The sequence below is a fragment of the Sorex fumeus genome, unplaced genomic scaffold (assembly GCF_029834395.1).
Source record: "Sorex fumeus unplaced genomic scaffold, SorFum_2.1 ptg000063l, whole genome shotgun sequence".
Lineage (NCBI taxonomy): Eukaryota > Metazoa > Chordata > Mammalia > Eulipotyphla > Soricidae > Sorex > Sorex fumeus.
In genome coordinates, this window is record NW_026606120.1 from 14,447,971 (window position 1) to 14,468,349 (window position 20,379).

Below are 20,379 nucleotides of genomic sequence, written 5' to 3' on the forward strand. Positions count from 1 at the left end.
GCCGCATGTGTGTGTCCGACCCGGATCCACGTGCCTGTCACATGGGGTCCCTCCCTGAGGCCCTGGTCCCGCCCTCGCTCCAGTGGGGGTTGCGCCTTTCAGAACCGGAAAGGGAGTGTAGGCTCATGCTTGGGTCCCGAGAAGCCAGACCCCCCCTCCTGCCTCCCCCCTCCCCCCCACTCTCTGCTGTCACAGGATGCCCAGTAGTTCCCACAGGCGGGGACATGGGGAAGGGGCTATGGCTGCCCTCTGTTCCCCTCTGTGGGGAAGTTGTGCCGTTTCTTGCCACTCAGTGCAACCCTGATGAATCTTTCCGGGAGGTTCTCCCGGAAGGGCAGGATGGCCTTGGCCTTGTGTTTCACTGTCCAACCCTCTGCCTCTGGTACATAAGCCCTGGGCAGCCCCTGCTTCTCCTGGGGGACCCAGCCCCATCCTCCCGGTGCTTGGTGCCCTCAGGGGCCACCGCGTGACACAGCCCATCCCTGCCCCCACCCCCTTGAGCTGGCGAGTTCTAGGCTCCTGGGGATCACACACCTCCCCACGCCCCTGCGCCCTGCCCCGAGGTCACTGTGTGAGGACGGCCTGGCGGGTCTCCGGCCCCTCAGTCAGGCTGTGCCCTGGGGAGGGCTCCTTGGGTGCGAGTCTGGGGCCAGCCCCGGGCTGGGGAGAGGCAGGAAGGGACAGCTGCTGGCCCGGCCCCTTCTGTGCCGGGTGACCCAGCTCTGTCCCTCCCAGGGCATCAAGCCAGCCAGCTTTGAGAAGGTGGTGGACCCTGAAATCAAGGAGATCATCGGGGAGTGTATCTGCAAAAACAAGGAGGAGCGGTGAGTGCGGGAGAGGGAGCTGTGTGAGGGGAGCACATCCTGGAGCAGCACCAGGGTGGGGGAGGACACTATCTTGGCATCTTGGGGGTCGTGGGGTGCCCCTGAAACCTTGCAACGGCCCTGCTTCCTGGACCCCTGGGGCACAGGAGGGTGCCGGGGTGGGGCACCTGCGGGGCTTCTCTCCCCTGCAGTGAGGCACACGGGGGCCAGGCTGTTGAGTGCCATGGGGGGCCCGCGGGGGTCTCAGCCCAGCTCCCGGGACACGGCCCCTCCTTGCTGTGCCTCCAGGTACGAGATCAAGGACCTGCTGAGTCATGCTTTCTTTGCGGAGGACACGGGCGTGCGGGTGGAGCTGGCTGAGGAGGACCACGGCAGGAAGTCTACCATCGCCCTGCGGCTCTGGGTCGAGGACCCCAAGAAGCTGAAGGGCAAGCCCAAGGACAATGGGGCCATCGAGTTCACCTTTGACCTGGAGAAGGAGACGCCCGATGATGTGGCCCAGGAAATGGTAACGGGGTGTGCGGTTGGCAGGGCAGGGGTGGGTGCTGTCCAGCGACTGGCCAGAGTGGGTGGCCACAGAGGCCAGCTGTGCACAGGCGTTCCAGCGGGTGGGGGATGGGGGCATCTGAGGGCCCAGGAAAGGCCTGACTGCCTCTGCCCCGGGCTGGCCTCTGCGGGGGGGGGGTGGGGGGGGGGGCGCACCCTTCCTTCCTCATCCCTGGAGGACTGCGTCCTGTGGGAGGCTGGGCGGTCAGTCATGGCGGGGGTGTGCATGCTTGTGGTCTCGGGTGTGTCCAGTGTACCTGGCCCGCCTGGGGCACCTGGCTGGGTGAGAGTGGGGGTGGCTGCCCTGGGGTGGGCAAGGAATCGGGAAGGGCATGCCGTTAGCAGAACTGCTGACCACCGTGCCTCTAGGCTCAGCCTGCAGGTGCCGCCGTGCAAGCTGTGTGTGTGTGTGGGGGGGGGGGGGCGTGGGGGTCTGCGGGGGCTGAGGCTGAAGCCCCTCAGGGCCCGTGGAGGCCGGGAGGTGGACAGAGCCTGGTGGGTGCGGACGGGGGCTACACTGGGCTCCAGGGCTTGGGAAGGGGAGGTGGTGCTGCCCGGACCCACATCCTGCCTGCAGCTGCATTGTGTCCCTGAGTGGGAGCATCCTGCACCTTCCTGGCTGCTGGCTGCAGCCTGTGTTCTGAGGGGCCGTGTCGGGGGTCGCCTCTTGGTCTGTGCGTGATGGTCAGCTGACTCTCCCGGCTCTGTGTCGCCTGTTGCTTTCTGCTGGGCTCTAGAGTCACATCCTGAGCCTGGTCCTGCGTCTGCTACCGGCCCGGAGCCTTGGCCTGTGGGCGTGTGTTGTGGTCCGAGGGTTGGAGGGGAGTACTGCCCAGGTGGTGGGAGGGCGTGGGGGGCTTAGAAGCCTGCAAGCAGCAGACCTGCCCTTCCCTGTCTCCTCCCTGCCATGCCCACCCTCCTCCGTGCCCTACACTTCGCGGAGGTGCCCAGGGCTGCCTCCCTGACCCATGGTAGAGCTTCTCCCCCGGCAGAGGGCTGCCGCGTGCCTGGGCTCCTTTTGGGCCACTGTGTGTTCTGGCACCACAGTCTGCCTTGCCTCTACCCATGGCACCTGTGAGCCCAGGTCTGGGTCTGGGGGACCCCAGCATGTAGCCTCAGCTGGGTTCCTGGACAGGTGCTGTGTGTTAGGGGCCCCGGGGCCACACCCTGCCTTTCCCCTCTTGTATACCCTTTCAACTTGCCCTCCTCTGGGCATCCGGTTGTGTTTGTCAAGTTGAATGACCGAAGGGGCTGGAGTGATAGTACAGCAGGTAGGACATTTGCCTTGCACGCGGCCAGCCCAGGTTCAAATCCTGGCATCCGATATGGTCCCCTGAGCACTGCCAGGAGTAGCCCCTGTGCATCACCATGTGCAAACAAAAAGCAAACAAACAAAAAAAACCACAGTTCAGGTTGAATGGCCAAGGGCCAGAGCAGTAGGACAGCAGGTAGCCGACGTTTGCCTTACATGCAGGCAGCTCCGTTGTCCTAATCTCGTCCCTCAGGCACCGCCACGAGTGATCCCGGAGTGCAGAGCCAGGAGTAACCCCTGAACACTGCTGGTGTAATCCAAAACACAAAAAAGTGAAGGAGTGAGATGTCTGACTTGGGGAGGCACACAGGCCACATGCCTCCCAGGGCCCAGCATCTCCTACAGGCCTCCCCCATGCTGGGCAGTGGTGGGGGGCTGTGGCCCCTCCCTGCTTGTTCAGACAGAGGGACAGCAGCTGGACAGCGCCCTGTGTTCATCACTGTGTGCAGCCCAAGCCCGACATGTATGTTCTGAGCATGCTTGAGAGAGCCGTGACGTTTGGGGATCCACGTGGCACGTGTGCTTTCTACCTACATTGTCCACATGTGGAAGTTGACGGGACTGGATGGCCGTTGTCGTCAGCCTTTGGGCTGTCTGCTGACTAGAGCCTGGCACTGCTCAGGGGACAGTGAGCCCAGCTGCACACGCAGACTGGCGCCCGGGGGGCCGGGCCATAGTGGGCCCATGTACTGTCATGCTGCCCGGGAGCTTGGCCCTTCCCAGGCAGACCCTGCAGGCCTGGGCTCCTTCCCGGGCTCCCGATAGGCCTGCAGGCTGGCCAGGGACCGAGTGGCCTCTGTGGGCCGCCTCCCTGAGGTTGCCGAGTGTCCTCTCTGCCAAGCGGCAACTCAGCAAAGCATTGCAACACAGTCGTTCCGGGGCTGACGGCCCCCAGGGACTGTCAGTTGTAAACGCACGTAAAGGTGACCTCAGAAAGGAAACGCTGGGCCCACAGACTCCCCGCACCCCGGGCCCCCACCACGGAGTGACGGGTGGCGAGTCTCTTTCCTACACATGAGAGCCCCTCTGCCTGTTCCCCGCCGCGCCCCCTGCCCCGCCCTCTGCACACGGCCCTGCTTCTGAGAACCACTGAGCTTGGTGCTGAGGTCCCCTCCGCTGGGCTCTCTGGAGACTTGGGGTGTCGGCGTGGGGCCAGAACGTGGTGATGCTGTGGTGGCTGGCAGCTGTGCCACTGGAGGCAGGCGCCTGGCACCTGCGGCTGGGACCCTGGGAGAGCTGGGGGCAGGGCAGGGCCGCCCCTCCCCCAGGCGTCCTCAGACCTGCTGCCAAGGGCCTCTGGATAACGAGACGTTCCACTATGGCCCAGAATATGGCTAAATTCTCCCCCGTTTGGGAAAAAATAGAAGAAACACCTTGAAGAGGCTCGTGGGGGGCTGACTGTGAAGATGGAGACGGAAGGGAAAGTGGGTCACGGGCAGAAAATAGACACGCGGCTGCGGCTGCCGGCCACTCTCTCTGCTGCAGCCGCAGCCCCGGGCGCCTGCTGGCCAGCGCTGGGCACGGCCGTGAACCCCCTCCTGGCCCCAGCCCTGCCTTCGCCCCAACGCGGGCCCCGTGCCTGCCGGGACTGGTGAGCCTGGCGGGCAGAATGGCCGCCACTGCCTGCAGGTGTGCAGGGAGGACCCGGAAGCTTCTGCGGGGCAGGGATGTGGGCTACGCGACAGGGAGCACGAAGCCTGTTCCGCTCGCCTTGCCCTGGTGTCCCCTTACTGCCCGCTGGCTACTTCTTCCCTTATGCAACGCCTGTGGCTGCGTCCACTGCGACCTCACCATCACCTGCCATTCATTATGTCCCTGATCTGGTGGGGGGGGAGGTCCCAGCTTTGTCTCTTACACCCTTCCTATCTGGCACCATAAAGGGGTTTTCCAACCCTTGGTCTCTGCTTTGAAGCCTGTGTTTTGCTGGGCGCCTGGGCTCAGAGTGGACCTGACACTGGCTCCAGGCTGGCCGAGTTGGTGACTCAGCACACACGCCACACACTTGGGTATGTGCTGCAACCACTGTGTGTGTGTGCATGTGTGTTTGTATGTTGTATACGTGTGTGCATGTGTATATGCATGTATGTGCCTTTGTTGTGCCTGTGTACGTACACAGGTGCACTTGTGTGCGTGTGTGTGTGCGTGTGTGTGTGTGTTGTTCATCGGAACCACAGTTCACACTGACTGCTCTTCACACTCTTCTTGGCACATCCGGGTGCCCTTGGGTTTCCTGTCTGGAAAACCCTTTCTTGGGTGCACCTGGCTTCTGTGTGGGTCTGCGGTTTCACTGCCAGCGTCCTCCCCAAGTGCCATGTCACCCGGCAGCCCTTCACCAGCTCGCTTGAGCGTGTCTGGCTCCGCTTTGCTCTGTGTGTCACATGGGGCTCGGGTTACTGAGGAGGCCAGCTCCCCTGGCTCCAGGCCTCCTGGGGGATTAGGGGCCAGTGCTGGGCTTGGCTCCCTGTCCGCGTTGCAGCTCTCAGAGAGGCCCCTGGCCAGGCCGGGCCCCGGGTGACAGTGCTGCCCTGGGAGCCGGGCCTGCGGGAGGAGGCTGGGTTGGCCTGGCCCCTCACCGCCCAGCTCCGGGACTGAGCGGCCTGCCGACCCTCTGGCTCTTGGGTGCCCCTGGGAGATGTGGGTGAGGGTGTTGCAGGGGGCCCGACTCAGGACGTGACTCCCCTTTGCAGATCGAGTCGGGCTTCTTCCACGAGAGCGACGTGAAGATCGTGGCCAAATCCATCCGCGACCGAGTGGCGCTGATCCAATGGCGGCGGGAGAGGATCTGGCCCGCGCTGCAGCCCCCAGAGCCGCCGGACCCTGGCAGCCCCGAGAAGGCCAAGGGCCCCCCGGTGCCCCTTCAGGTCCAGGTGACCTACCATGCGCCGGCTGGGCCTCCGGAGCCCGAGGAGCCTGAAGCTGACCAGCACCTGCTGCCGCCTGCGCTGCCCGCCAGCGCCACCTCCCTGGCCTGTGAGTGCAGCCCCGGCGGGAGCGGGCAAGTCAGGGCCGAAACGGGCTTGCGGGGTCACAGCGTGCCGAGCTCGATGCCGGGGGTGGGGTGGGGTTCAGGCCCAGGAACCCTCTCTCAGGCCAGCTGGGCCCTGAAGCCCTCGAGCCTCTGCCCATGTGGCCTGCACAACTTCTTCCCGTCCCAGCCCCTGCCCACAGCACATCCAGGCTTGGACATCACGGGCAGCAGCATTGCCCCCCGCCCACCCTCGGCTGACTGTCTTCTGGAACCCACCCTGGGGGTCTCGGGTGCCTTCATGGGAGAGTGGAGGGTGCCCCCCCTCGAGTCGCATAACTTGGGGCTGGGGGCTGTGGCCTTTCTCAGCTGGCCACCAGCCGGTTCAGGTCATCCGCGGGTGCAGCTGGAGGGGTCTGCTCAATTCTCTGGGCAGCTCTGTCATCCACCACCAAAACAGCCAGATGCTCCTCAGAGGGTGCTGTCTCATTCTGGCCAGCGGCCGACCAACTCTGCAGGACACTCTCTTCCCCGGAGCCTGGTCTTGTTTGCTCTGGAGAGGAAAACTGCTACATCATCACTCTTATTTTCTGACAAACGTTTGAAGACGGTCACTCATGTGGAGGCCAACAGAGGCATCAAAACTCGGTGGAAGAGTTTTGAAGTCAGGGCGTGGTTCCAGAAATGACCACAGAGAGGCCAGGTGTGATCTGAGAGGCAGCTGTGAGTGCCCGGTCCTTCTGCCATCAGACCCCCCATTCTGTCCGATGCAGAATGCTTCTCAGGGTCTTCACTCACGTACTTGTTGTCTCTTCTATGAAGCTTGTTCTTCAGCCCCCGGGTGCCAGAGGGTATTGAACAAGGCCAGTTCATCATCCTTGCGGGCACTGTCACCAGTCTCTGAACTGAACTCTAGAGACAGGGCTGCATACTCTGCACGCTCGCACACACGTGCAGCGCACACGAGCTCACCAGCATATGTGTGCGTGTCCACAGATGCAAGCACCCCTGTACTTCCCCCAGCATGTGTGCTTGCTCACTCACGAGTGTGTGCTCACATGCACACAGATATCTAAGTACACCTGTACACACGAGTGTATGTATGGCCACCTGCCGAGGCAGCACCCGTGTGCTGGTACAGATGCTCCTGCATCTCGGAGTCAGCCTGTCTGCCCCTCATTGCCCTTAGCCCATTACCTGTGACGACGGCAGACCACTTGCGTGTGTTAACTCTGAGCCGATGGTGTGGCAGATGGCATGTGTGTCACCGGAGCAGGGCTTGGTAGCCAGTGACAGGGTGCAAGTCGACTTCTCAGCACCTGAAGGTGTGGCAAGCCTCTTCTTGGTGACTGCCTGCTGGATGTCCTGTAGTAGCACCAGTAGTGTACGTCCCAGCCCACAGGAGAGCGTGTTCCGGTGGCATGCCTGCAAACTTGTCAGACGCTCTTGAAAATGGCTTTTGAAATTAGTATGTAATTGGACAAGCAATAAACAGGGTCACTTGGAAACGTCAACTGTCACCAGATGGTTAGTGTCACTCCCTTTGGAATATTGGATCTGTTGCATACCTTCTCTGAAGGGACATGACTCACAGCCACTTCATTAGAAATCGGAGTCCCTTGTCTCATTGGCTTTGCACGATGCCCCTCAGTGTTCTCGTGTCTTCCCGGCTTAGAACGGGCTCTGATCACCCTTCTCTGTGGGGCCACTGAGATTCGTGTGCACTTTGCGTGGATTCTAAGCAGAGGAAGTGCTGCCGGTGGAAATTCAGCCCTGTTAGGAGCAACGGTGGGGCCCAGAGAGCAAACCCTATCTCCTGTGTGGACTGTGGCAGCAGCGAACTAGAAAGTGACACTTCAAGCTGGGTTTTGGTTTCTTGTTCTTGTCTGGCCCGGCTGTGCAGGTGACCTGTTTGCTGGCTGTGTCTCAGATTCGCCCGAGGACCACAGCTGTGTGCCCTGTGTGGGTTGCTCTGTCCCCAGTGGCAGGTTGAGTGAACTGCCTGGGCTGACTACAGTGTGACTGGCCCCTCAAGGGCTGCCCTGGGCAGTGGAGCAACCCCTGGGGAGGGTGTCTGGCGGTCTCAGCGGACCTCTGGCCTTCCCGGGCAAGGCCCCCCACCTTCCGGCCTTGTGCTCTGTGCTGGTGAGGTGAGGGGGCTGAGAGCAGTGGTCGCTCCCTTCCCGCCTGGACCTTCCATGCGGCTTCTGGCCTGCTTGTGCCTTCCAACAGGCGTTTGTTTCGGGGCAGGGAGGTGCCCCTGATGGTCATCTGCAAGCCAGGGCTGCTTTGTCGGGAGCTGAGTAAGGGACCCCCCCCCCCCCCCAGGGAACCCAGAGTGTCCACGTGAGACATTTGCCAGGCACCGGCGCTTGGGGGTGGTCTCCCCGCGGCCTGCAGGGCCTCCCCACCCTCCTCCTTGTAGCCGGTGGTGATCCGTGGCTCTTGGAGCCCGGCGTGTGACTTGGAATTGCAGCCACGTCTGTGTTCTGCAGAAGGAAGTGCATGGACGCGGGAGCTCGGCCCCTCGTGGGCGATGTGGGCCCCCCTCTGAACCGTCCTTTGTCCCCCGCAGCGGACAGCACCTTCGACAGCGGCCAGGGCTCCACCGTCTACTCGGACTCGCAGAGCAGCCAGCAGAGCTCCCTGGTGGTACTGAGCTCCCTGGGGGACGCCCAGGGCACCGGCAGCCCCCCTGTAAGCGCGAGTGAGGGCCCTGCCCTGCCGCACAGCGTGCCCTCGCTGGGCGCCTACCCGCAGCCCCCCATGGTGAGTGACTCCGGGGACCTGGTGGGAGGACAGCTGCAGGTGTGTGTGTCCTGGAAGGGTCTGGGTGCAGTGGGTGGTGACCTCTGCTGGTGCCTGGCTGTGTTCATGCTGCCGGGCTTGCCTGGGCCAGGGTGGCAGAGAGGCCCATTTCCTGGGGGACCTGGGGGCCTGCTGGGCGTGTCTGTCAGCCATTGCTCAGCTGGCCTGAGGAGTTGGGCTGGAGGGCCTGTCCGTGCTCGCACTGCGGAATGCTGTGAGACGCTGAGCCTAGGCGCCAAGCGCCTACTGTGAACTGGAGGTTGCCTCTGGAACCGATTTCCTCATTGAGTCCCCATCTCCCTGCCCTCAGCTTGGACCGGTCACTTCCCAGTCCTCTGTGCTCAGCCCCAGAGAGGTGAGGCTGGCTCTACGCCCCAGAAGCAGGCCCGGGGCCATGGTCGGAGCATGTTGGCTGGTGTGTAGGTGCCCCCATGCAGGCTGCCCCTGGCATGACCTCTCTCTCCTCTCCCCCGCCCTTGGGAAGACCCCAAAAGCCTCTCGGAGAAGCAGGGGGCTCACTTGCTCTTGGCACCAGCAGTTCTTCTGTCTCGGGGCTGCAGTGAAGGGAGGCCTGTGACCGGGGGCAGTTGGAAGGGGGCTGCTGGTCAGCATGGAGGCTGAGGGGGCTATTCCTGACCCGACCTCTGTCCTGGCAGGGGGTCGGCGTTTCCTAGTGGACAGTCAGGGGCTTGAGTTGGAGGGAGGCCATGGGACAGGCCCTGGTGACACCCTGGACAGACCCTGGGGGACTCTCTTCCGTGTCCTGCCTCTTTACCAGCAGCAGTGGACAGGGAGCAGACCGGGGTGAGGGTGGGGCGGGATGGCCGCTCTTCTCAGCCTTCTGGTCCGGGGAGCCTGGTCAGGGCTTGTGGGGTGAGTGCCCAGGGCACCGGGCTCACCCTCCTGTGCATCTCTGATGGTTCCCGTGAGGAGCAGAAAGTGTGTAGGTGGCCGCTGTCCCCTGGCCTAGGCAGGAGCCCTCTGCGAGGACCTGCTGTGCACCCAGGCATGGCCCCGAGCAGAGAGCTTTGTCCACGTCGGCTGGGATCCGTAGTGTCCCTCCCGCCCGGGAAGCAAGCCCAGTGCAGCTGAAGTTGCACCTGACAGGGGCAGATTGACAGCAGTTTTTAGGCGTCAGAGATGGAGAGGGTTCACCTCTGATTCTTTTTTCTTTTGGGGGCGAGGGGACACACCCAGTGATGCTCAGGAGTCACTCCTGGCGGTGCTCAGGGGACCAGATGGGATACCGGGGATTGAACCTGGGTTGGCCATGTGCAAGGCAAGCGCCCTCCCCGTTGTCCTGTTGCTCCAGCTCTTCTGTTCCTTCTTGTCTGTGTCCCAGCCCTTGAGGCCTGGCGTCCAGGTCACTGGAGGTGTGGTCTGTGGCACATGCTTCTCCAGTGCTTAGTCCCACTGTGTAGGTCTCGACAGCACACACACTTGCTGTGTATCATAGAAACACATCTGCGTCTCCCCCCCACCCCCAGCCTCCCTCCCCACCCCCCCCACTCACATACTGGTTTCCCCACATCTCCACAGTTACACGAGCCGTTGGTCCTTTCTCGCAGTTGCATAAACGTCTGTGGCACTCATGTTCCAGAACATTCTCTGGCTGGGAATTAGCCACCCTTAATTTCAGGGCGATCCATATCCCTGGGCTTCCGCAGAACCGCATTTCCCGAAACAGCATCTCCAGTGGGACAGTGGGTGGGGGCAGGGTGGGGCCCAGGAGGAGTCCAGGCTGTGGTGGCGGGAGGCGGCCGCCCTGCCCAGCCTGGCCGGCGTCTAAGCACGTGTTCTGGTGCTCTCTGCAGCCCGGCCTGTCCGTGGGCCCCGTCCCACCCCCCGCCCACCCTCAGATCCCGCAGCATTTTCCAGAACCGGTGCTGAACTTCACCCCTGTGATGCCGCAGCCCAGCACCTCTGTGCCGACCGGCCAAAGCCAGCCGGCACCTGCCACCCACCAGGTGAGAGTGGGCTGCCCCCCTACCCCCTCCCCCCGGTGGCGGTGCCAGTGTCCAGCTCCCACCCTGTGCCTCTGTCCAGCCCTCTGTGCTGACTGAGACTGCCCAGGAGCTGGCCCGAGTTCCTCTCCAGTCTCCCAAGTTCTGGGAGCCCGTGGAAAAGGGGCTCGGTCTCTCTGCAGTCCTGGGGCCCCGGATGGGAGCCGGCCAGGCTGGGCAGATCTAGGTACCCCCAGGCATGTGTGGGTGCACAGAGATGTGTGAACATATGTGCATGGGTGCACATGTGTGTGCAAACGTGGTTGTGAAGATGAGGCACACGTGCGTGGATATGAGTGCGGCTGTATGTGCACGTGTGTGTGTGTGTGTGTGTGTGTGTGTGTGTGTGATAGGTGTATGGACGTGTGTACCTGGATACACGTGTATGAGCCTGAGGTGTGCGCCTGTGTGCATGTGAACGTGTGTGCCTTATGAGCAGCTTGTGTTTGTGCATATGTCCATGCGTGCACACTCACATGTCTGTATCACGCCCACACAAGTGTGCGCGTGGATATAGGTTGGTGTCTTGACTCCCTCTGCTCTCCTGGGGTGCCCCTCGCTAGGACGATGGTCTGAGGGATGCCCTCCCTCTCTCTCTCTCTCTCTCTCCAGCTTCCGCCGCTGGTGCAGCCAGCGCCCGTGCCGCAGGCCCTGCCCTCGCAGCCCGTGGCCCCTCTGCAGCCGGTGCCCTCCCACCTGCCCCCGTATCTGGCTCCCACCTCCCAGGTGGTGGCCCCGGCTCAGCTGAAGCCTCTGCAGATGCCGCCGGCTCCCCTACAGCCCCTGGCTCAAGTCCCTGCTCAGGTATCTGCCCGCGTGACTGTGTGCTCTGGGGCCCGTCTCGTCTGTGGTCACTGGGGTTCTCCGGCCCCAATGGCTCCAGCCCAACCCAGCCCACCCTGTCTGGCGGGGGCAGCAGGGCTGGGCTGGAAAGGGCTGTCTGACGCAGAAGGCTTTGATGCTGGCCTGTGGCCTTGTCCTTGTCCTGCCTGGACTGAGTGGCAATTCTCAGTGCCTTAAGCTCCCACCTGGCCGGTCAGTGGTCACGGTTTCCAGTTGCTTTTCAAAGGCACGTTGGTTGGCGTTGTCTCTCCCGTGCTTGGTCAGCACACAGGTGGGATGCTCTCGTGCCTGTCCTGGAGAGCCAGAAGTGTGGGGGCCTTGACATGTGGGCCCATCGGGGGTGGGGGGTGGGACGAGGGCTGCAGGCAAGGCGGGCTGGGCGCCCCTGTTGGGGGTGGGGGTGGGGGGCAGGCGTTCTCCTGAGCGTATGTGGCCGGGTAGAACTGCAGCGGGGGATGGGGGGTTGGGGTCTGGGCGCCGGTGGCCGGGCCGTTCTGAGGAGGATGCTGACCATGACGGTGGGTGGTCTGTCAAGCTGTTGTCCTTCCAGAGCCGCCCAGTGCTCAGGGCCCCAGGCTGGCTTCAGTGGCCACCCAGGCGCCGTCCACGATCCTTCTGCCAGGCCCCCGCTGCCCTCCCTGCTCTGCTGAGCGTTGCCTGGCGCCAGGTGCCTGTGGGCTGCGGGGCAGGCCAGGGCTCACCTGCTCCCCGTCTCTTTCAGATGCCTCCGCTGCCTGTCGCTCCCCCCGTCGCCCCTCTGGCGGCCGTCGACGGCCTCCCCGCTGCCCTCCCCGACCTGCCCGCTGCCAGCGGGCCCCCCGCGCCTCCCCCCTCTCAGTATTTCTCTCCGGCCGTCCTCTTGCCTAGCCTCCCGCTCAGCGCCGCCGCCAGCCCCCTGCCCGCCTCCCCGGCCCTGTCGCTGCAGGCCGTCAAGCTGCCCCACCCGCCCGGCGCACCGCTGGCCGTCCCCTGCCCCACCATCATGCCCAACATGGCCACCGCCACCGCCATCCCCCTGCTGGCCGTGGCCCCGCAGGGCGTGGCCGCGCTGTCCCTCCACCCCGCCGTGGCCCAGCTCCCGGCCCAGCCCGTGTACCCAGCGGCCTTCCCCCAGATGGTGCCCGGCGATGTCCCGGCCTCGCCCCTCCGCGTGGCACAGACCCTGCGCGCCGCCCCCATCCAGCCGGCACCCCCCACGCTGCCGCAGCCCCACCCGCCGGGTGTCGCCCACCTTCCTGAGCAGGGTGCCCCGGCCGTGGGCACGGGGAGCCAGGTAACCGCCTGCACTGGGAGGCCTCTGGCAGCCAGAGTGGCAGGCGGCCCGGCTGGCTCCCGGCCTGCCCTGGGTGGGAGCAGAGCTGGGGTGCGGGGCAGGGTGGGGGGTGGGAGGCTTGTCATGGTTCTGCTTTGCTTACGCCCGGTGGGGGGGGAGGTGGTCCCTGCCGCTCCGTGCCCAGTAAAGCAAGGCTCCATGATGAGCCAGAAGCAGGGCGCGGCTGAGGGCAGCATGCAGAGGAGCACGTGGGGTGGGGGCGGGGTGGTGAGGGGGTGGGCATGGTGGCAAGGACTGTGCTTGGTGCTGGGCTGTGTGCTTTGTTGGTGACTCAGACCTCATGGCTCCGACGCCGGCCAGCTGGTGGCAGCACACGGTGGGCCCATGAGCACTGCTCAGGCCGGAGAGTCTCCAGGCATGTGGGGTGCAGGCTCCCGGGGTGGGCAGCGCCCGGGCAAGCTGGCAGCTCCCACAAAACTGTTCCTCTCGTTGTCATCGTCGTGCCAGATGTGTCCACTAGCATGCCCAGAGCCTGGGGCTAGCCTGGGGGGCCGTGGGCAGTTTGGAGAAGGAAGGGGGTCTGCATGGCCTGGGGGCGTCTGCATGGCCTGCACCCCGGGGTCTGCGTGTTGCGGACCAGGGACCTGCCTGCTTGTCTCAGTGGGAGCGTCCCGGCTTGATTCTCTGTCCCCTGTGTCCCCAGACTCTGCTCGGCCACCCGCCTTCCTACACGGTGGACGTCACCGCCCAGGTCCCCACTGTGCCTGTGCCTGTGCCCGGGCCGCCCACTGTCCCGCCCGCCGTGCCCGTGCCACCCGCCGCCGCCGCCGTCCTCTCCCCGCCTCTGCCCGACGCCCCGCAGCCCGTGGCCCCTGAACAACTGCCTCAGCTGCCTGGCGCCCCGGTGCCGCCAGTGGTGGCCGCTGCCCAGAGCTTGCCTGTGCTGGGCACCACAGCACCGCCTCCCGCTGACCCGCTGCCCCCCAACGGGCCCGTGACTGCGGGCCCTTGTCCCCCCGTCCAGCTGACCGTGGAGCCTGCGCCAGAGGTATGTGCCCCTGCTCTCTGTGCCCTCTCGCCCGACCCTGCAGCGTGCACCGTCTCTTGGGGCCTCGCTGAGACCCAGGGCGTGGGCCACAGGGGCTGCACAGCTGGGTTTCAGGCTGCCGGGGGCACTGCTCCGTCTTCCTTCAGGGCAGGAGGGGGTGGCCTGCGTGATGGGCCTGGTGGGCCTGGAGTGCTGGGTTTGCAGCTGTGAGAAGCCGGGCCCCCGGCGTGTCTCAGGGTTTGGGGAAGGAACTGTCCCCTTGCTCTGAGGCACCCCCTTAGCTCCAGAGCTCCGACAGGGCTGGAGCCGGCGCGGCCACCGTCTGTCCTTGTCCGTACTGTGGTTAGGGGTGCAGCCAGCTGTGGGGGGTGGAACGCTCAGGCACACGCCCTGAGCCACAGGGGCCGGTTGTGACTCACCCTTCCCCTCCCCTTCTGACGCAGGAGCAAGCCCCGCAGGAGAAGCCGCCCGGCCCCCCGCAGCACTGTGACAGGTAACCCTGTGGCCCCGCCCAGTGTCCCTCTCCCGCACGAGCAGGGCTGACCGCCTGGGTCCCCTGCTCATCAGGGCTCTTCTGCTCTGACTGTCTGGGTCATGGCATTGGCCTGGGTGCCAGGAAGGTTCTAGAAGACAGAAGTCGCAGAGGGGGGAGGTGGTGGGCCTGGGCCAGGCAGAGTGTCATGGGTCCCGAGCCCTGGGCTGCTGCGTCTGATGCATGCTGCCTCTCAGCTAACTCAGCAGCAGGTGACCTTGCATCCCACCCTCCTGGGGCCCAGGCACTGACCCCCATAGGCTTGGCATCTGGCCCTCGCTGCTGCACACATGGAAGACCCCAAAGCCGTGGCGGAGTTTTGGGCAGTCCCCTCAGGATGGGATCTGGGGGCCCTGGACATAGCCCTGTGGGTCCCTGCCGAGTGGGCCAGCTCCAGGACCGAGCATAGCCAGGTTTCACAGAGTCCTGCTTCCTGGGCAAGGACCACCTGCCGGCCGCCCCCAGCCCCGGGTGTCCGTCACACAGTTTTCTTGATTTCCACGCAGCTACGGCGGCTCGGACGCCACTTCCGGGAAAGAGCTGAGTGACAGCTGCGAGGGTGCCTTCGGCGGGGGCAGGCTGGAGGGCAGAGGCTCCCGCAAGCACCACCGCCGGTCCACGCGCGTACGCTCCCGGGCCGAGAAGAGCAGCCGGCCCCGGCTCACCATCCTCAACGTGAGTGCCCGGAGCCTGGGTGGGCTGCGGGGCCCCTGCACGGCCGCTGCCTGACCCCCAGCTACCTCGGCAGGTGTGTAACACCGGGGACAAGATGGTCGAGTGCCAGCTGGAGACGCATAACCACAAGATGGTGACCTTCAAGTTCGACCTTGACGGGGACGCGCCAGATGAGATCGCCACCTACATGGTGAGGCTGCCTTGCCTGGCTGCCTGCTGCCCCCAGAGTTGGGGGCTGTGCCCTTCCCCCCTCCCCCTCCATCTCAGGGCCTCCAGCCTGGTCACTGCTTGCTCTCTGTAGAGCTGGCCCTCAGCATGACTTAGTGGGATCCGGGGACCACCTCGCCGACCCGTGTCACCCCCAGTACAGGCCAGGGCTTGGTTGGTGTCCCCTGGTGTCTGGGCAGACCAGGAATCAGAGTGGTCAGCAGGGTGGGGCAGCCGCGCCCCTGTCCCCCTGAGGACATTTGCGTGCCTCGTAGGTGGAGCACGACTTCATCCTGCCAGCCGAGCGCGAGACCTTCATCGAGCAGATGAAGGACGTCATGGACAAGGCCGAGGACATGCTGAGTGAGGACACGGATGCCGACCGCAACTCTGATCCGGGGGCCAGCCCACCGCACGTGGGGGCCGGTGGCCTGGGCGGTGGGGAGGTGAGAAACGGGGGTGTGCAGGGAGGCCCGTGATGGGAGGTGAGATGCAGGGAGGACGTGCAGGAGTCAGCCCGTCCCGTCGGCTGACTCCTGACCCTTCCCCCTCCAGGAGGGCCGGCAGTCACAGGAGAATGCGCCGGTGTATCAGCAAAACGGTAGGTTCACCTGCTCCTGAGTGCCGCTACACCCCAGGGAGTGGTAGGAGCTCTGGCAGCGCGTGGTGTGGAGGCCCAGCCCCTACCCTGAGCTCCCCCCCTCCCCCCCTCCCCCCCGTGGTGTGTGTGGGTGTCCTGCACTGGCCTGGGTGCAACGTGGGTCACACCACCTGCAGGGCCCCCATGGCAGCGTGACCTGCTCTGAGGACAGGCGAGTGTTCAAGGGCTCAGCCCTGTACCCCTGCCATGGGGAGGTCACAAGCGCCTCCCCAGGCCACCTAGCCTGCAGAGGTCTGGGAGCCCCTGGCTTCACAGAGCGGAGCCCTGGAGGGTCCTGGCTGGGGACAGGGGCTCCCACCCATGCCCTTCCTCGTGAATCCCCGCGTGCCCCCAGTGCCTCCATTGGTGAGGGCGAGGGCTGGCCGCGGGAGCAACTGGCTCAGTTTCTGCCCTGCCTTCTAGTTCTGCACACGGGGAAGAGATGGTTCATCATCTGTCCAGTGGCCGAGCACCCTGCGACCGAGCTCCCTGAGTCTTCACCCCCTCTTCCTCTGGGCTCTCAGCAGCCTGATGCCAGCCAAGGTAGGAGCAGCTGGACCCCCTTTCCCTCCTGTGGCCCAGCCTCCCCTCCCTCAGCCTTGTTCTGCAGGTGGCTCATATGTAACTGGCATGTGCTGTGCACCCAGCTGGGGCGCGGGGCCCTTCCGCAAGGTGACCCCAGGTAGCTGGTAAGGCTGCACCGTGCCCTGACTGCCAAGTGGGCCAGGCAGGGCTGCGCTGGGGCAGGCGGGTCAGTCCATGGCTTTTCTGTGGTATCAATGGGTTTGCTGCGAGGTGCTACACTTTCTTACCAGGAGCTCTGCGCTCCTTTCGTTTTGGCCGCTGTCCTGCTTATTCTGGGGTGGGGCAGGATTGTCCCATGCTGGGCCTGTGCCTGGAATCGTCCATGTGGAGCAAAGCCCTTTGGCGTCTGCATCGGGGCAGACAGGTGCCAGCAAGCCGACCTTTGGGGCTGTCGACTGCACCCTGATTTGTGGTCACCTGGGAGGCCGGGCAGATCAAAGCCTTTGTTCTCTGTAAGCTGGCAGGGAACGTTGCCAATTATATAACCTGACCTACCTTTAAGGTATGTTCCTGGAAAAAAGATCAGTAAATCAAAACGCTAGGAAATACTGTTTCCAGGCAGAGAGAGGTCGGAGTTGGCGGCGAGCGGGGCCTCGTTAGATAAGAATGTGTGTCTATATCGTTCCTTGATTTTAACACTCTTTTCCCCATCACTGGGAGCAGGGAGGGCACAGGGACGAGCCCTGTAATTGCAGAGTTAGCTGGTGTTGTGGTTCGGGCCATGCAGAGTTAAACCATAGTTTCTTCATCCGTGTCCTGATCTCAGGAAATGTTCAGAGCAAGTTGCTTTGATGGAGGGCCGGGTAATTTGGGTCCGTTGTTCCAAGGATGCCTGAAAAGCTTGAACAGTCATAGAATGCATCAGCTGGAGCCAGGGCTCAGTGAGCGGAGCGCCTGCTTTGCGCGTGAGGTCCCACACAGTCCCCTGAGCACCACCAGTGGCGAGCCCCAGGCCCTCCCAGCTGCGGACCCCAAACCTGATGAGAAACAATAACCGAAAACCCAAACACCTCAAACCAATCCCAAACCCAACCCCATCAGCTTGAAGTTATTCAGGGACTCTTGATGATAGTGGAGAATTCCCCGGGCAGAGCCCAAGGGAGCCCGGGGATCTCATGGGCCTAGTCTGGCCCATTTCCCTGGCATATCTCCATTCCTGCAGGGCGGCCAAGGGGCTGAGCATGGATGCTTCCCTGGCCTTGTGGGCCCAAGGAGGGGCATGTTGCAAAGTCCTGGGACATTGGTGTGTCCTTGGGGAGCAGCGTGTGGAGAACTTGGGCGCCAGAGGCAGTTAGGCAGGCCGCTTGGAGCCGGGCACCCTGATCTCAGGGTCCTGGGGGTCCGACAGAAGCTCACGGCACCTTGATGCGGGGGAGGGGACACTTTTCGGGACCTCGCGTTGCTTATCCAGGTCTGTGAACACAGCACCTGGCACACAGAAGCAGCCGGGCAGGGTGCCAGGGCATGGACGGAGGGGTATGTATACATGCCACTGCCCTTCTCGCCAGACTTAGTGTTGTCTCTGGGCCAGGGAAGGGCTCCACCCTCGGGACTCGGAAATGAGCAGCTGCAGAAAGACGGGGAGACAATGAGAGGCAGAGTCCCACAGAGCTGGTGATCCCTTCCCATGTCTCCTGGGCTGAGTTGAGGGCAAGGTGGAACAAGGACAGGAGCCCCAGGAGGGACCCTCCATGTATGGCCTCTGCAGCCCCGAGGGAGGGACTCAGAGCCCTTCGGTTTTCTCACTCACACTCCTGCTTTGGTGAGAGGGCGGAGCCCATGACTGATGGGAACCACACACCCCTCTCTCGGCCCCTCAGCCCGGAGGAAAAAGACAGGAAGTAGTGAGGAGACTTCGTGGAGGCAGGAGGAAAGCAGTTCCCAAAAGCTGTTGATGAGCTGCTGGGCTTAACTGTGATCCCAGCGAGCTCAAAGAAGCTCGGGCCTCAGGCTGGCATCTCAATCTCGATGCATGTGCTTATTTCAAACCACGGCTGTAAAGCCATCTAGAACTCAAGGGTCCTTGTCACCACATTGCCTGGAAGGAAGCGGCTGTGACTTGTAACTTGCATGTAATGAGACTGACCAAAAATAATCAGTGTTTGCTATAGATTTAAACAGATTTGGGGTGTTATACTATGATTTAAAATGTAGCCCATTGCGATTAATACTTATCAATCGAGGACGCCCCTCAAAAAGAGACTGTTGTGTGAAAAATGAATTCTACATGACAGCAACAAGGTAACATTGATATATTGAAATTATATAAACAGTATCAGCCCCTATAATGTATTAACAGGCAACCAGAAAAATTCTTAAAACAGATGTTAAAGTACAAAGTATTAAGGGGCTGGGATGAGGCTCAGTGGGTAAGTATATGCCTCTGTGGGTTCCACCCCAACACTTGAGAGAGAAACAAAAGTATCAGTCAGTAAGTAGAAGATACAGAAAGGCAACAAATGAACGTTGTTTGGGGCAGAGTGGCGGGAGGGAAATGAAGAGACTGTCTTGGATTGTGAAACAGTAATAAAGTCTTAAATACTTGTGTCTTCAAAGTCACCAAAGGAGAGCAAAGAATTGAAAACAAATTTGAAGAAATAATATCAAAGAGAAGTGTGACAAGGACATAAATCTACAGATTCAAGAACCTAAGAGAATCTAAAATAGGACAAACTATCCCAAATCCCTACGAGGACATATCTTAAATTTCTGAAAACTCAAGACAAAAAAAAAAAGTGAAAGGATGTGGAGAAAAACCATGCATTTCTTGGAGAAGAATAATGATATTACTTAAGATTTCTCACCAGAAAACCCGAGGGACTTTTTTTTTTATATTAAAACAAGACAAAACAAAATACAAAACCGGGGGCTGGAGCAATAGTACAGCAGGTAAGGCATTTGCCTTGCAAGCGGCCACCTGGTTTTGATCTTCGATGTCCCATATGGTCCCCGAGTAGGACCGGGAGTGACCCTTGAGCACAGAGTCAGGAGTCAGCCCTTGTGAGTGTGCCCTTGGACCCCCCCCAAAAAAAAAGTAGGCATGATTCAATATTCAGATAAAGTACAGGAATGAAATTTAAATAATACCATTCCTAGACCCAGAAGGGAACGTATCTTAGAGCTGACACTCATCTTTGAAAGAATTGCGAAGGAGGAAGTGATGTCAGTGGGTGATCTGGAACACAAGTGCCAAAGGAAGAGGGACAGGAATGCTGACTGACCACGTGGGTGAGTGTCGTGGACTTTTCCCGCACCTGAGTTCTTTATATTAAAGCCTGTAATATTCAGTGGGCTTTAATGCGTGGAAACGTCACTTCCAAAATGAGGCCAATGCAAGCAGAAGGGAAAAGTGAATGAAATCTGAAATAAAGCACAGAAAACAGACGCAGAAACTGATGTTTTGAATTTAATGATAAACCTCTTGAAAGACTGATGGAAATAAATAGCATGAGTTATAAAACAGGAGGGGCTGAAGCGATAGCACAGCGGGTAGGGTGTTTGCCTTGCACACGGCCGACCTGGGTTCAATTGCTCCATCTCTCTCGGAGAGCCCGGCAAGCTACTGAGAGTACCCCACCCGCACGGCAGAGCCTGGCAAGCTCCCCGTGGCGTATTAGATATGCCAAAAAACAGTAACAACAAGTCTCACAATGGAGACATTATTGGTGCCTGCTTGAGCAAATAGATGAACAACTGGAGGACAGTGCTACAGAGCTATAAAATAGGAGACAGTACTACAGGCCCTGCATAAAAAGAATAATCGTAAAATATTATAAATGAATCTACACACAACTTAGAGAAGTGAATTCTACATAAATCAGAACTGTTAAAACGTATCCAATGGAACAGTTGGTCTAATCCCATGCCTAGTAACAAATTTGGATTTGTAGTAAAAGTTCTTGCAAATGACTTCTCTGGGTCCAAGTAATCTCAGTGTTGAATTCTACCAAACTTTTAAAGAAAAATAATGCCAATTCTGTAAAACCTCATCCAGAAAACTGGGATAGGCAATATCTCAAATCACTGTATAAAGCCAGCATTGCTCTCTTATTAAAACTAGGGAAAACAAACAGAAAACCAAGAACAGTACCCAGAAAAGCAAAGGACAGATAAAAATC

The 20,379-nt window shown here is 61.4% G+C and overlaps 1 protein-coding gene across 1 annotated transcript in view; it reads left to right on the forward strand.

Annotated features, from left to right (window-relative positions):
- Positions 1-20,379, forward strand: part of WNK2 (WNK lysine deficient protein kinase 2) — a 94,236-nt gene that overhangs the window by 33,146 nt on the left and 40,711 nt on the right. Inside the window, exons 5-18 of the mRNA XM_056128118.1 lie at positions 736-824; positions 1,113-1,332; positions 5,370-5,652; positions 8,223-8,416; positions 10,270-10,422; positions 11,071-11,262; positions 12,023-12,574; positions 13,278-13,622; positions 14,066-14,115; positions 14,661-14,829; positions 14,903-15,019; positions 15,312-15,482; positions 15,592-15,637; positions 16,100-16,219. Of these exons, the coding sequence (XP_055984093.1) occupies positions 736-824; positions 1,113-1,332; positions 5,370-5,652; positions 8,223-8,416; positions 10,270-10,422; positions 11,071-11,262; positions 12,023-12,574; positions 13,278-13,622; positions 14,066-14,115; positions 14,661-14,829; positions 14,903-15,019; positions 15,312-15,482; positions 15,592-15,637; positions 16,100-16,219 (2,701 nt within the window). The remainder of the gene's footprint in view (positions 1-735; positions 825-1,112; positions 1,333-5,369; positions 5,653-8,222; positions 8,417-10,269; positions 10,423-11,070; positions 11,263-12,022; positions 12,575-13,277; positions 13,623-14,065; positions 14,116-14,660; positions 14,830-14,902; positions 15,020-15,311; positions 15,483-15,591; positions 15,638-16,099; positions 16,220-20,379) is intronic.